The sequence below is a fragment of the Nelumbo nucifera genome, chromosome 1, assembly GCF_055504915.1.
Source record: "Nelumbo nucifera cultivar China Antique chromosome 1, China Antique-T2T, whole genome shotgun sequence".
Classification (NCBI taxonomy): domain Eukaryota; kingdom Viridiplantae; phylum Streptophyta; class Magnoliopsida; order Proteales; family Nelumbonaceae; genus Nelumbo; species Nelumbo nucifera.
The window spans coordinates 60026167-60040374 of NC_142649.1; the positions used below are offsets into that span (position 1 = coordinate 60026167).

Consider the following 14208-nt stretch of genomic DNA (forward strand, 5'->3'; position numbering starts at 1 on the left):
GCTTCAATCCATGCTTGTGTTTCTTCATTGGAGTAAGTTTCCTAACGTATTATGTTCAGAAACGATCTCCACGACTGAGTAGATGATGTTTGCGCTGCATGCCGAAGTCCAGAACTATTTTACATGTCATAGAATGTTAGTGTAAGAACTTCGGCACTCAGCAGTCATTCCTCTCAGTGGAGTGAAGGTCAGTATGTTTCAGTTGAAAAGCAAAGGCAATGTTACAGCACGTGAATTTCTGTACTGTTTAGTCCTCTAGAAATTGTATACTTTACTTCGAACTAGGGGTGTTAGCGATCCGAGCCAACTCGCAAGCTACTTGGGCTCGGATCGCTAAATACTCGAAGATTATCGAGTCAAGTCGAGTTCGATTTGAGTCGAATGGTTATTAGTCAAGCCGAGTTCGAGCTTCATAATACTCGGTTCAATTATTTTGCAAGCCTAATCGAGCTTCTAATAAAATGTTATTTTTTAATATATTTTTATTTATAATATTTCATAATATTGATTTATTTATAATTTTACAATAAAATTTTCTATTATATTTTTATTGAGTAAATTACAAAGACCCCTGAAACTTTCATTTGCAAAAAAAAAAAAAAAAAAAAAAAACTGAACATTCACTTTACAACAAATGCCCCTTGGTCATTAAGCTAGATGATGGAATGCACTAAATTACTAAAATACCCACTTAAGCTTTCTTTATTTTCTTTTCCTATCCCTTTTCTCCTAAACCCTAATTGACCCCAAAATACCTCCATTTTCTCCAAACAGAACCAGTTAAAATAACAAGAATCATTTCATTGATATAGAAAAACAAGTTTCTTCTTTAAATTCTTGTTTCATTTCAATGGTATGAATGTCTTTCTACATTTAAAATATAAAAATTATCCACTCCTTTCTCCAATAAATTTAGAAAACAAATAAATGAAACCTTATATTTATATCTAGCCAGAATATTGAATCTAAATAGAAATCTGCAAGGATCTATTAGAGAAACTAAGAGGATTTCAATGTTATATTTAGAAAATTAATTTAATCATAAATCATGCAAATAAATAAGAAAAGGGTAGTTTAGGGATTTAAAACTTTTAAACAACCAAATGGGAATCTTTTTTGAAGTTAACTAATAGAATTCTAACGGAGGGAGTTTTTGTCGCAAAGTTAAAGTTCAGGGGGCTCTTTGTAATTTACCCTCTTTATGTATAATATTTTAAATATTAACTTATTTATTTTTTAATAGGAATTTATATATAATTAGCTCAAGTGTATCTCACAAGTATAGACCCAAATCATGTTCGAGTATGAAACTCAAAACACAACCAAGCTCCAATTGAGTTTTGATCTCCAAGTTTTTAAGTCAAGCTCGAACTCAAGTCACCTAGAACTCAACTAAACTTGACTCAATTACACTCCTAATGATGGCAACTGGGCGGGTTTAGGGAGGGTTTTGTAAATTCTAAAGCCTGCTTGCCTTCCCAAACCTCCCAACCCGTACCCTCCCAAAAACCCGCAACATATTGGACTTTCGGAAACGAAACCCTCCCCACACATGAAAATGCAAAACCCTCCCTGACCCTACCCTCTCTGCATTTTAGGGTGAGGCAAGTAAGTATAGAACTCACATATAATTTCCTATTATATATAAGCAATAAAAAGGTGAAATAACATAAACATGCATAAAAATTTCCAATTATTTGATTGCAACAATAGAAAGCATATAAGCTATCAAATCATCTTCACATAAGATTCAAAACATTATTAAGGGTCCCCATTTGGTTCACAGTTAGAATAAGAATCAAAATCAAAATCTGTCTAAATCGGAATCAATGTTTCAAATTTCAATATGATACGCCCAATATGGGGTGTATCGTATCATATCTTTCAAATTCCGATACAAGATACAGTGGAAAATTGATGGTATCGTCTTTTTTCCACCGTACCAGAGGTGCATCAAGCGTATCAACTAATACGCTATGAAAAAGATAGGGCGAAAAAAGAAAAAAAAAATAAAAGGGGAAAGAAAGCTTCTTTCCCTTGAAACAAGCATTCTTTCACATCTAAAATTCTAAATCTCATTCATAAAGTACTACATATGCAAAAAAGAGCAAAAAAAAAAAAAACACATGTGAATCATCGATGTTTTTGATTTTTTTCACATTTTGACAAATATTACAAAAGTAGGTAAATTTTTTCAAATTTTCATAATATCTTATGAATTTTTTTCCTTGAATTCTTGAAAATATTTAAATCTATGTTGATCTACATTAAATATGTATAAAATCACCTTTTATATGTTATGAGTAGATTTATGGAAATTTTATAGAGAAATTTGAAAAAAATATAAAATAACAAAAAAATTGAAAATGTATTTTTTTATCTACCTAGAAAGACGTATTATGTTTTAGATCTATGGATTATCTATCATATCCATGGAACAATTGCAATTTCTTCTTCAATATTTTTTTGATTTTTTATATTTTTAGAATTAAAAATAATTAATAATTAATTATATTTTATGATCTAATCATGATGATTGATTATATTATAGATCTATGGATGATCTATCATATCCATAGAGCAACTGAAATTTCTTCTTCAATAATTATTTTTTTGAATATATTGTATAACGTTTATTTATTTTTTATTTTTATAATTTTGAAAATAAATAATTATTATTAATTATATTTGCACTTAGAAATTGTGAAAATGTATGTTTTATGATTGGATACTTGGATATGATAGTTGGGTTTTTCCATCCCTTAAACTTAAGATAAATTATAATTAAGTATAGGGTTTTTTAATGAAATTATAATTGACTATGTTATATTTCTTCATAGTCACTAAAATATATTAATTTAATGTATGTACACCTCATTGAGACCTTATATTTAGTGTTATTGATGCATTTTTATGATTTATTGAAGTATTTATTAATGTTCCCATCCATATCTATGCGTATCTTAATTTTTCTCTAATGCACATGCATATCCAAGGCATATCTCGATATGTCACTTAAAATTGCCTTTCCGATACACTTGGTGTTTCCAATACTTTGAACCTTGATCGGAATCGGAATGAATCGGAATAGGAATTGTAGGAGGGGTAGGGCTTGGGTGTAGGTGGTCTCTTTGAAAGACAGAGAGAGGCCTGTGAGTAGGGGGATGAGATCTCCAAATTAAGGATATAAAAATGAGGGAATTGGAAAGAGAGAGAACTCAGGGGTGCTGGGTGACAAAATGCTAAGGATTAGATGCCTTTCAATACGAGGAAGACCTCTATTTATAGGGGGATCCCAAGAACCTAAAAGGTAGGAGATAAGGGCGTTTGACGACATATCGGAAAGGTAATATTTGATTCGCTGTCAATTATTGGGTGCGCTACTGGGGTTTCGCTACGTGTCTCATGAGGATCTTCTCGAGGATTGGCTTTCCTTATCCTTAAGGTCCCTCATTATTCACGTGTGCTACTCTCTTTTTGCGCATCGTAACTAATCTCGCATGGCATCGGTGACGCCACCGTTTGACGGGCAGCGCCTAGCTAGCTCCCCGTGGCGGCTCGCTGCGTCTTTAGCTGTCATGGGTTCTACGTGTCTCCGAGCATACGCAGGCCTCACCATGGACTCGACCTGAATTCGTCTTGACCTGGGTCATGAGCGAGTTTGCGGGCTGTGAGTTCATCGCACACCTTAGCGAGTGCAACTTCATCACATGTTTAGGTAGGCTTAGGGCTCTCGGAAAGGTTCGATTATGGTTTCTTTGGGTTCTAACGCTGACTTGACTTTGTGAACCGCGGGTTTATCGCGATTATTGCGATACGTATTGCGAGTTCATCGCAAGGGTGGTGGTGTGCTACGGATTCATTGCAGTGTGGGAATTGGTTGTGAGCTGCTCACATGCACTTTTGTAGTGTTAATCTTGATGCTTGGTGTTTTCTGAGGGTCTGAGTGAGCGCTACATACCTACAGGAATCACAGCCAGAATAGGAATCATAATCAAAATCTGTCTAAATCAATATCAAAATGACCTATTCCCATTATTTGTTTGGTTCAGATAGAAATCAAAATGGGAATTGAAATCAACAAGAATGGGATTTTATTCCCGAGGGGGAGGGAATGATCATTCCCTCAAATGGGGGGAATAGAAATGGCATTCTGATTCCGTCCAACCAAACAATTGGAATTGGAATAGGCCATTCCCAAAACCAATCCCCACCCCAAATTTTGATTTTCAAACGAGAAAACCTGCTCCATTGTATAATCAATTACAGTTACAGCTCTCTCCACATCAAGGCATCAGCCCCACAAGTGAACGACTGTCACATGTGCGAGTAAATGAATCCTTGGCCACAAGGGGCCCTACCGGCTACCGCCCTAGACCCTTGGCCAATAGCGAATTAGCGACTCCATCCATGAAATTCTAGACCTTTTCTCCCTATCTAGCATATAAAAGAGCCTTTTCTCCCTGGCAATGCAGAATTGCAAATTAAGGAATTTCAATTCTTTCATTCCTCCCGCAATTGATCCGCAAAGCTAACAGCCAAGGGGAACAAAGGCACCTCTGTGTGTATTGATAAGAATTAAGAGGACCCCTTTCTCAACTCGAAGGATCCTAACATTTTCAGGTGGAGATGCATGCATAACAATGGAAGCTGTCTCCAACTTGTTGCTGTCATACTTTCTACCTATCGCAAAACAACTTGTTATCTGCATTTTTTTTTTCTTTCAAGGGATGCCCAGAACCAGAACAGAGGAAGCAAGGCTCATGGTCTTTGCATTGTAGGCGGGTTGACATCCCCTTAGAGGCTAAGGGTGTTATCCTCTTACTATTCTGTCCTGTTCGAGCAATAAGTACGATCTTGTGGAGCTAGAGTGAAGTTATCCTTGAATTCTGCAGAAGTCCAGTAATCGTCGCTGGTTTCATCTGGATGATGAGTACTTGTCCAGCTAAGAAAGCCATTATGCCCACTGTTTTTGACACAAATCAAAAGCTCTTCCTGTTTACGTTTTGCCTTTTTCTGAGTTAAGCTTATTTTTATTGAAACCATCCCTTGTAGCCAATAAAACAAACTTGATCTTCATAAAACTCTCACAAACCACTTCACAGCCATTCCAGCACCAGCTCCCCACAGGATTGCCCCCCACAACGTCCCACAGCACATCCCTGCCATATAGGGGAACATCTCCCAATGATGACATCATTATTTCTGGTATATCATCGGGGAGATGTTTCCAATACACGGCGGGGATGTGCTGTGGGATGTTGTAGGGGGCAATCTAGTGGGGCCTGATTTGAACTCCTCTTTCTCCCACTGTCCATTCCAACAGGCGGTAGTGTTTAGACTCGCCTAACAAAACAGATTAATGCAGAATTTTTTGACTCAATTTATGTACTTGTGTACAAAGGAGAACATATGGGTCTCCCTCCCTTTTGTACAACATGCACTTGGAAGGAATCGTCTGTTTCTATTCCTTAAGAAATCACTCTTGATCAAAAATAAAATATAAATAAATCAAAAGCATAGTAGGTTGATCTTGACTTCTAGCTCTGCTATGCAGATGGGGAGTCTTAAAAGATAAGATCAAATGGTCAATAAGGCAAAGAATACCAACTTACATTGAATCACAGTACTAGACTACATACAGAGAGGCAAATAATTGAAGTACTTACTGGTTCTGTCTTATTAAAATTGTTAGTATAAAATATAGGTTGTGAGAGAGCAGGGGTTGTCATTCCTGTGTGCATTTGGGTGTTTGAAGGAAGAGAAGATGGCGAGGAAGGAAACTTTGGTGATTGTTCTCTCCTGGTTTCTGATAGCAGCATTCCTCGTTGCGAGTGCTACTGCAAGTGGACGATTGGGGACGATAGATCACGTGGTTCAACATCAAGGTATTCTTTTCCCCAGAATAGGATGTTTTTCTGTGTTTGTGTGGATATGTTGGATTTAATGGATAACAGAACTGACGTGCATTTGCATGCCTATGAAGCTTGTCGTTGCTGCTTGTTCGACTGGGGGCCTCCTCTTATCAAGTGCGTGAAAGCATGCTGTGGACATGGCTGCAAGTGCACATGAAGCATCATCACAAAGACTTTAAGAGTGAAAAACCAATAAAAAGTGTTCAAGAGTAGATCTATCTAGCAGCACCCTTAATAAAATCTTGTGCAATATCACTTCCTAGGCTGAAAATGGCCAGGACATGACTGGTACGTCTGGGTAGGGAACTTGTATTTACACGGTCAGAAGTAGGCCAAGTGAGAGTTGCCCAAGTGATTTGAACCTTTTTTTCCTTTTCTTTTCTTTTTTTCTGATAAGCAAGAGTCCTCATGAAGCTTCCTTCTCTGCAACTGCAAATCAAGTTATTTGAACTTTGATATGTTATAATTATCTTATGCTTATATAAATGCGAGCTCAAGGAAAAAATGAAGAAAGAATAAGCATAAAATTTCAAAAGTAACATCTGCAACATCCAACTTGATGGGCAAATGACACACTCAACATACGCATCTGATTCTATTCCACAATACAACGCTGACAAGTTCATCAAAGTTGGTGACGATTGAGAAATGAGAACAGTGCATCAATTCCTTGTCCCAGCTGAAAAAGGCTCCTAACAGAATCTACATAAAAACTAGACCAGAATTGTCAATTATATTCATACCTTTCTATATAATCAAAGAATCAAGAACATGCCATTTGAGTCCTAACAGAATCTACATAAAAACTAGACCAGAATTGTCAATTATATTCATACCTTTCTATATAATCAAAGAATCAAGAACATGCCATTTGAGTTTCCAGACTATTACAGTTACAAGTCTTCACCGAAGAAGAAATATCATGCAACAATGCTATTTTTCAGTATTGTTCTTCATAAGATACATACAACCACTATAATGACTAAAATGAAACTAATAATTAAGTATTTGGAATATACTCTTGAGTGACTGTAGTTTTTCATTCTTCTGTGCATGACTTGCAATGGGTTCCAAAACACAGGACAATGGGAACCAAGTCAGTCACTTAAAAACCGCCTACGCATCACAGATTCTTAAAAACCTGACCACCCACAATACCATAACCCAGACAGCAAACCAACTACTACGTGGCCCAACATTGGAGGAACTAGTATCACTAATTCCCACCAGAAATCTGCAGTCACCAATTGAAGGGTCGAGAAAAGTTACTAATCCAAACCCATCGAAGTCACAGCTCTGTGAATCTTGTTTCTGCAGCTGATAATAACTGTTGAATGCATAAGAGATATTCGCTTTTGCTCCAATTCCATTGCATGATCCCCCATACTCGAGTGTTGTGCAATCTGCAACACCGCAAGCAAGTTTAATGTGGTTGGTCACATCTAAAAGATCCCTGGTCGGATCTGCAATGCACCATCTTGATGGAAGATACTGGACATTCTTTGCATTCCTCAATAGCCCATTGCCTAAACCAAGGTTCAGACGATACTTGGCCTGCCCATCAAAAGAGAAAATTCCCCAGTGCCTCTCGAAGTTCCCAGGAACAATGCTCTTGGAACCTTCATCAAGCAGACTGAAAAGATAAATGTCCATCAGTGGAACCCCTGGTCTCAAAGGGGTTCCCTTGTTACTGAGAATGCGATTAATGAGGCCCTGATTGAAGGCCCTTGCAGCAGTTAGATTCGCACCGAGGGCTCCATCTGTGGGCCAACCTACCTCACCAATGACTATAGGCATCTGACCATATCCAATTCTATTGAGGGCAGCAACTAAAGTGTCAAAGTTCCCATCAAATGCGTTATAGTAAATGTTCTGTCCATCCGTAACTGCGTGAGTTGTTCCTTCAAAGAATGCATAGTCCTGTGGAAAGTCTTTGTCATCATAAAGGCTTAGAAAGGGGTAGATATTGACAACAAATGGGGAACCATTTGCACTGAGGAAGGAAACTAATTGTGTCATGATTTGAGTCAGTTCTGGTCGGAAGGTTCCTTGAGAGGGAAGGGAAGATTCATAGGCATCAGCATTGCAAGGAACTACAAGTTTCACAAAGCTTGCCAGATTTGCTTTCACCAAGGACTGCTGTATGTTAAGCAGTGCAGGCATGACATAAGACTGGAATTGTCCCGAGTAACTCGATAGAAAGGGCTCATTCCCGACTGCTATGTACCTGTAGTCAAATTTTTAACATCAAGAGCTAGTTGATAACATGAAGTTCATGAAGATTCCTCAAACAAGAGTTTTGTACTTGTATATAAACTTTAAGCTAGGAAATTATAGTCATTTATCAGAATTTAAATGAGGAAGAGGGGTCTCAAATTTCATGATGTTAAGTCTCAGCCAGTTTTTTAAGAAAACCTTTTCAGTCCATTAATTTATTATCAAATTCCATTCCCTTAAGAATTTGAGTCATTTGGCATCATTAGTGTGCTAGTATATAATTTGAATTGAACCTTAGTATTGCTAATAATATGGTTCCGTTAAAGCAATTTACAGCTTGTTCACAATAGTTCAACAAATAAGGCCTAATAAATTGGTAGTCTGAAAGAGGAGAAAGAAATCAAAACATCAACAAAAGTCATATATTACATATGTTTCAAAACAAAAATGTAGAAGCTGGGAAACTAAAAGGAAGAACACATAAAATGTTATCATGCACAACAATCATACTCCAGCATGCTAGCTTTATCAGAATTCACTCTATGCAATTTCTCTGCCATGCAAGACAACCACACAATACTTATTAGACCAGACAAACAAGCGTACTTTCTAAAACAGTTGCTTGAAGAATTCTATGCACTAGTAAATCAAATAACCAATAGTAAATTAATATGAAATCCTGATCTTAGTAAACCTCATTCATCTAGGGAACTAGAAACTGTAAACCTAATTCTAAACCAAGCAAGCACACAAATTAGGTCAGAAAGTTGCAGCTGTTGGCCATCAAAAATCAAAGGTAGCAACTATTTTCAGCCTTTGTTCAGACAGATCAAGCAAAAACTTACGTGATCCTCTTCTTTTCCCTTGTGCTTCTCCTCTAAGCAGTGGTGCTGGAAAGTGCCCATCCAAAGGTAAACACCATTTTGTTATTCCATGATACTACAAAATATATGTTCAAGGGGCAACTCTTGTGCAATGGTAAAATCTCAGGTTGGAAAGCTTGAGAACAGCCACTTTGTGCAAAAAATGCTGAAGGTAAGCTCCATATTTATCCTGCCATAACCCTGGACCATCATTCAGTAGTGGCTTGTTTCCAAATATAAGTCCTGGGGTGGACATACCATTCAATACGAATGGACTTGGAAGCATATTATGAACTAGATGTGTTTAAATTTTTTTCATGGTTAAGGTTTAGGTCAAGTGTAGCATTGGAGAAGTGCACACTGTGCAGTACTCATTTTGAAAGATCTTGAAGTATAATGCAAAACCAGATCTTCTTTTCAAGGTCTATCAAGGTTCAATACAAAATAGAGATATATCAGGAGTACAACCGAAAATTTGACCATACACTTTAGCCCCAACACAAATGTATGCACTGGAAAGGGACAAGGAACTTCTCATGAAATTTTGGTATTCAGACACAGGCTTAAATCCAATTTTTCTCACAAATGTTCATATAATTCATGTTTAGGTTCAGTGTCAGAGTCTTGGTGTATCTGATCAACATTTTAATAATGATTGTTATTGACTTTGAAATACATTTAGGTTAACACTTTCCAAAATCTAGCAACTTTGAGCAACATTCAAAATAGAGAAGAATTGGATTAGAGACTAGTGTCTCATATATGGAATGGTAGCTGCAGAAGCAATTAGTTGCACCATTATATTGAATCTTTTGTTCCCGTAGTAGAATCTCAACATATAGTCTACAGAACAATAAAATGATCCTTAATCTACATGAAGTAGAGTTTCATATTGTATCTCACTTTTTGAAGCATATGTAATACCCACATATATTAGATGAGGACAGTAAAATGGACATAAGAGTAATGATAATGGTGTCTGTGATAATGAATTGTGATATGGGATTATTTTTTCACCAGTAAAGGAAAAAATCCTGAAATGAAATCTTCATTTGACAGTGGCATACAGTCTTTCCTGGCCTTGATATTGTATCAAGGAGAATAAAGGATAGGAACAAAGGCCTTTGTCATGTAATACAGGCATTGGAAGTGAAATACACAATAAAAGTTATCTTAGCACCTAACCTATATATAAGACAAGGAGCAACAGTTACCAGACAAGGAAAAAACTTCTACTACTTACATATGAAAATTTTAGCAACTGATGATGTAAAGAAACATAGTTAAAAGTGATAAAGTGCAAAGCCCTGAGGACTGGTGATAATAAATGCATCTCATGTATTGACGACTTAGAGCTGCACCAAGCATGGGATGTGGAGGCAGAAAGAATGCTGAGTTGAGAATATCAACCTAAGTAGGGAAGCAAATAGCTAACTTGGAACGAGATTGTTCATTAAGATACTTGAGGATGAATAGCATGCAAACATTGACAGAAGGAGTTAGCCCTTGATGTGTAAGTGGCGATGCCTGGATTTTATCTCTTAACTCTTAAGACATTGTGAAATGCTTGTCCAATGTAGATTCTTTCCAATATAGGAAATTGATAAGGGAAATTTTCATTTAAAATCCATGTACCAGTTCACGCCAAAGGTGATTCCTTTTCAAGGATGGAGAATGCAGGGCTTTAGCAGAAAAGGGAAACTTTTATGGAGCATTTTCCCTGCTGCTATCATCTAGGCTGCTTAGAAGGAAAGAAACCTAAGAATCTTTGATGGTAAATCTAATGACATGGCTGAAGAAACCTGAGAATCTTTGATGGTAAATCTAAGGAAATGGCTGTAATTGAAAAGAATCTTATCAAGGTTCAAAATTTGGATACTATACGCCCGATATCGTATCTATCTTTTGGGTTTCCAGGTGTTTCGGGACCCTACTCTTTTTCAATAAAAAAAAATGTTTTTAACTCCCCAAAAACTAAATTTTGAAAAAAAAAGCTAAAAAAAAAGTGTTTCTATGTGTTTCTAAGTTTCAATACGCCTCTGCCGATACACAGAGGCGTTGTAGGCATGTTGTACTCATGGCTAAGTATACAGAAGGATTTCTGTATTTTCATGGGGTCCCTACTCCCTAGGCAGTCTTTGTTTGATTTGGGGACTCTTTACTCTTAACCTTTTGTATAACCCTATGTACAGTCTTCTCAATGTACTCGCGTAGTGGTATATTTTTGGCAACCTTTTCAATTCAATACAATAATTTACTTTTTCAAAAAAAAAAAGGAAAAAAGAAATAGTTTAGGTCAAAGCTGCATCTATAGTCTTGATGCAAGATTTAGTGGAGAAGAAACTGAGGTAGTTCAATGAGAGTGTCCAAATTAGTGAATTACCCTGTCCGAGAAGGCGAGGAGTTGGTTCAATGAATAAAAAAAAAAAAAAGACAATTGGCGTACCACCACCAACCTTAACCAAACTCCCAAATTGATCATGTTCTTCCTCAGTCCTCACTTATTCCACTCCACCCCAAAAGAAAAAGGAACAAATTAACAAATATATATATGGCAAACAGAAGCTCCTCGTAGTATGTAAGAAGCAACCAAAGAGATACAATATATTGAAGAATGGTGTAGAAAAAGAAACGTCTGGCAGCACTGAAACAAAAAGATGCCAGCCCAGAGATTTTAAGACCATTGGTCGAAAAGAAAGAGTATCTCCACAAAGCCATAAACAGAACCGAACATCAATTTAGAATCTATGAATCAAAATCAAGAAATTGTAAGCAAAAACATATCAAAATCTAATAGGCGGTGAAGAAAGACAAAGGGAAAAAGGCGAGAAGCATAAATGCAGAATTACCTGATATCAACTCCGCCTTTAACCATATATCTGGACACATTCTGGCTAACCCATAAATCTGCAGCAACGGGAGATGAAGCCAACAGCGCCAACATCCCATTTGGGATCCCCACCATGACCTCAATCCGACTACCCATTAGAGCAGAAAGAACATCTGGGTCTGTGTCAAAGATCTTCACCTTCTGTATCTTGTTTGCCTTCATGAGGTCGACCACTACGGAGGGTGGGATCCGATGAGAGGAGATGGTACCCCAGTTCACACCAATGGCAGAATCCACCACTAGAAGTGAGCTTGAAATGAGTAGGATAAAAAGAAGTGCTGCAGGTATATGGGTTTCTGCCATTTGGGTGAAAGAATTGTCGATATAAGAAAATGTCAAGTGCCTTTGCGGGATCATACAGCTATATCTTGGGTTTCTCTGTGATGCGCAGAGCGCAGAGCGCAGAGCGCAGAGTGCAGAGAGATGACTGCCAAGTTGGTTGGTTGGAAACTTACAACGAGCAGTTTGAGTGTGACTGCTGGAACTGGAAGGTCAAAAAAACGTAGAGCCTAATAGAAGTCTCTTCACCTCACCTCCTGTGGTGGGGACACAGGACGGTCTACGTGTATGAGGCCCTTACTTGCCACCTGGCAAATTGTTCGAGAAAATGAAGACAAACATCGAATGGATCCGCATCCAAGAAAAGTTAAGGATGTATCTACCGTCCGTTTAAATGTAATTAAATTTGTACGAGCTGATTTTGTGCCCAGTTTAATAATAATATAAAGCAGTCCGGATCTACTCCTCCACAGATGCTTCGGCAGTAAATCCAGTGTCGGTGTATGTTCGGATCTGGTCCCAACAGGGTCCAAATAACGATCACGGTACATCGGGGGAAGTCTCGCTCGCCGTGAACCAGGGAGATGTTCCTATTGCACGGCTACAATGTGTACTGAATTTGTATGTTGGATCCTGCGTTGCGAATAAATCTGAACTCCCCTTCCGAATCTGAATTTGCTCGTGATTTGTTGTCATTTTTTTTGAAGTGATGCATAATATTAAACCAGATAAATATTTATAAAGTTTTCTACCCGACTGGGTAAGAAGGATAAACAAAAAATTAAAGATAAGATACAAAACAGAATTTGACAAAAAGTTTTTGAATCAAAAGCTCCCTAATCCTATTCAAAATCCAAAGGTAAGTCCAAGGAACTTCTGATTGTCACTGAGAGCATCTATTACTTGTTTGGCATCTTATATAACATAAACTTTGTTACAGTTACAAGCAGAACCTGCAAAATGGCAAACATTTCAGCTTGTATTGCAGAAAAAACATTTATAATGTTACACAAGTTAAATTGGATGACAGAACTATGCACCCAAAGCTGTAAGAGAACTTTGTAAATATTTCAGGAGCATTTTCCATATTTCAATGTTATCATTTCATGGGAGATGTAGGGGTGCTGAACATTTGAAAAATCAAACCGAATGGAATAAACTGAATCGAAAAAATGGAGCTAATCGAACTGATCAATATATATTTTTATGTATATTTTATATATATTTTTAATATATTTAAATATTATCTATATAAATATATATATATTATATAAACATATACATATATTATATTTTATAATTATTTATTTATATTTATCTATTTAAAATATATAATATTATATATATACATATATTATATATTATATATTTATAATATAATATACATATTTATAATATATTATGTCATTTTATTATTTATAATATAATGTTTTATATATTTATTTGTAATATATGTTATAAATACAAAAACTTAAAAAACCGAAGAATCAAACTGGTCAAAAATAGAAACAGGTCAATCGGTTAAGCAGTGATATTGGTTCAGTTTCGATTTGGGGATATGAAAAAACCAATAGGACCGGTTTGGTTTAAAAAACAAAAACTCTATGATTTGGTTAATCGAACCATGAACACACCTAGGGAGATGTACATGGCTACTGGTATGAATGGCCTTCGATCTGCTACCCACATCTATACCCATGGAACACCGCCACCGTGTGAAAAGGGAGATATTTTCAATGTGCACCTGTTATGTCCCATGGGTAGGGATGTGGGAACAAGTAGTGGGTAGCAGCACATCTGATCCGATCGAGTAAAAATCTTTTCCAACATGTTCCAACAACAACATGATCTACAACTACACATTGCATACACGGTGGTAGGGGTGTCAATTGGACCAGATTTGGTTCAATCCGATACTACATGTGTCCACTATAGATGGACAAGGTCTAATCCAAATCCAATGGGTAGTTTGGACCATTTTGGACCAATCCAATTCAATGTATAGACTATTCAATCTGTTCAAATTGGTTTTTAATTTAGATGT

The 14208-nt window shown here is 36.8% G+C and overlaps 1 protein-coding gene and 1 long non-coding RNA gene across 2 annotated transcripts; one reads left to right on the top strand and one right to left on the bottom strand.

The window, feature by feature from the left end:
- The first annotated feature begins 5746 nt into the window (after nt 1-5746).
- Nucleotides 5747-6384, top strand: LOC104589817 (uncharacterized). The gene is made up of 2 exons (XR_002022268.2): nt 5747-5888; nt 5987-6384. It is a non-coding gene; the product is annotated as an uncharacterized LOC104589817 (long non-coding RNA).
- A 252-nt stretch (nt 6385-6636) lies between these two features.
- LOC104589816 (glucan endo-1,3-beta-glucosidase 5-like) lies at nt 6637-12382 on the bottom strand. The gene is made up of 2 exons (XM_010248258.3): nt 11845-12382; nt 6637-8142 (listed from the first exon to the last, which is right to left on the bottom strand). Exons 1-2 carry the CDS (start codon nt 12240-12242, stop codon nt 7032-7034), a joined length of 1509 nt encoding a protein of 502 aa, XP_010246560.2. The 5' UTR covers nt 12243-12382; the 3' UTR covers nt 6637-7031.
- Nucleotides 12383-14208: the final 1826 nt, after the last annotated feature.

Coding starts and splice junctions, on each gene's coding strand:
- LOC104589816 (XM_010248258.3), bottom strand. CDS start 12,242: ATGATCCCGCAAAGGCACTTGACATTTTCTTATATCGACAATTCTTTC. Junction 8,143..11,844: donor AAAGGCGGAGTTGATATCAG/GTAATTCTGCAT, acceptor ATTTGACTACAG/GTACATAGCAGTCGGGAATG.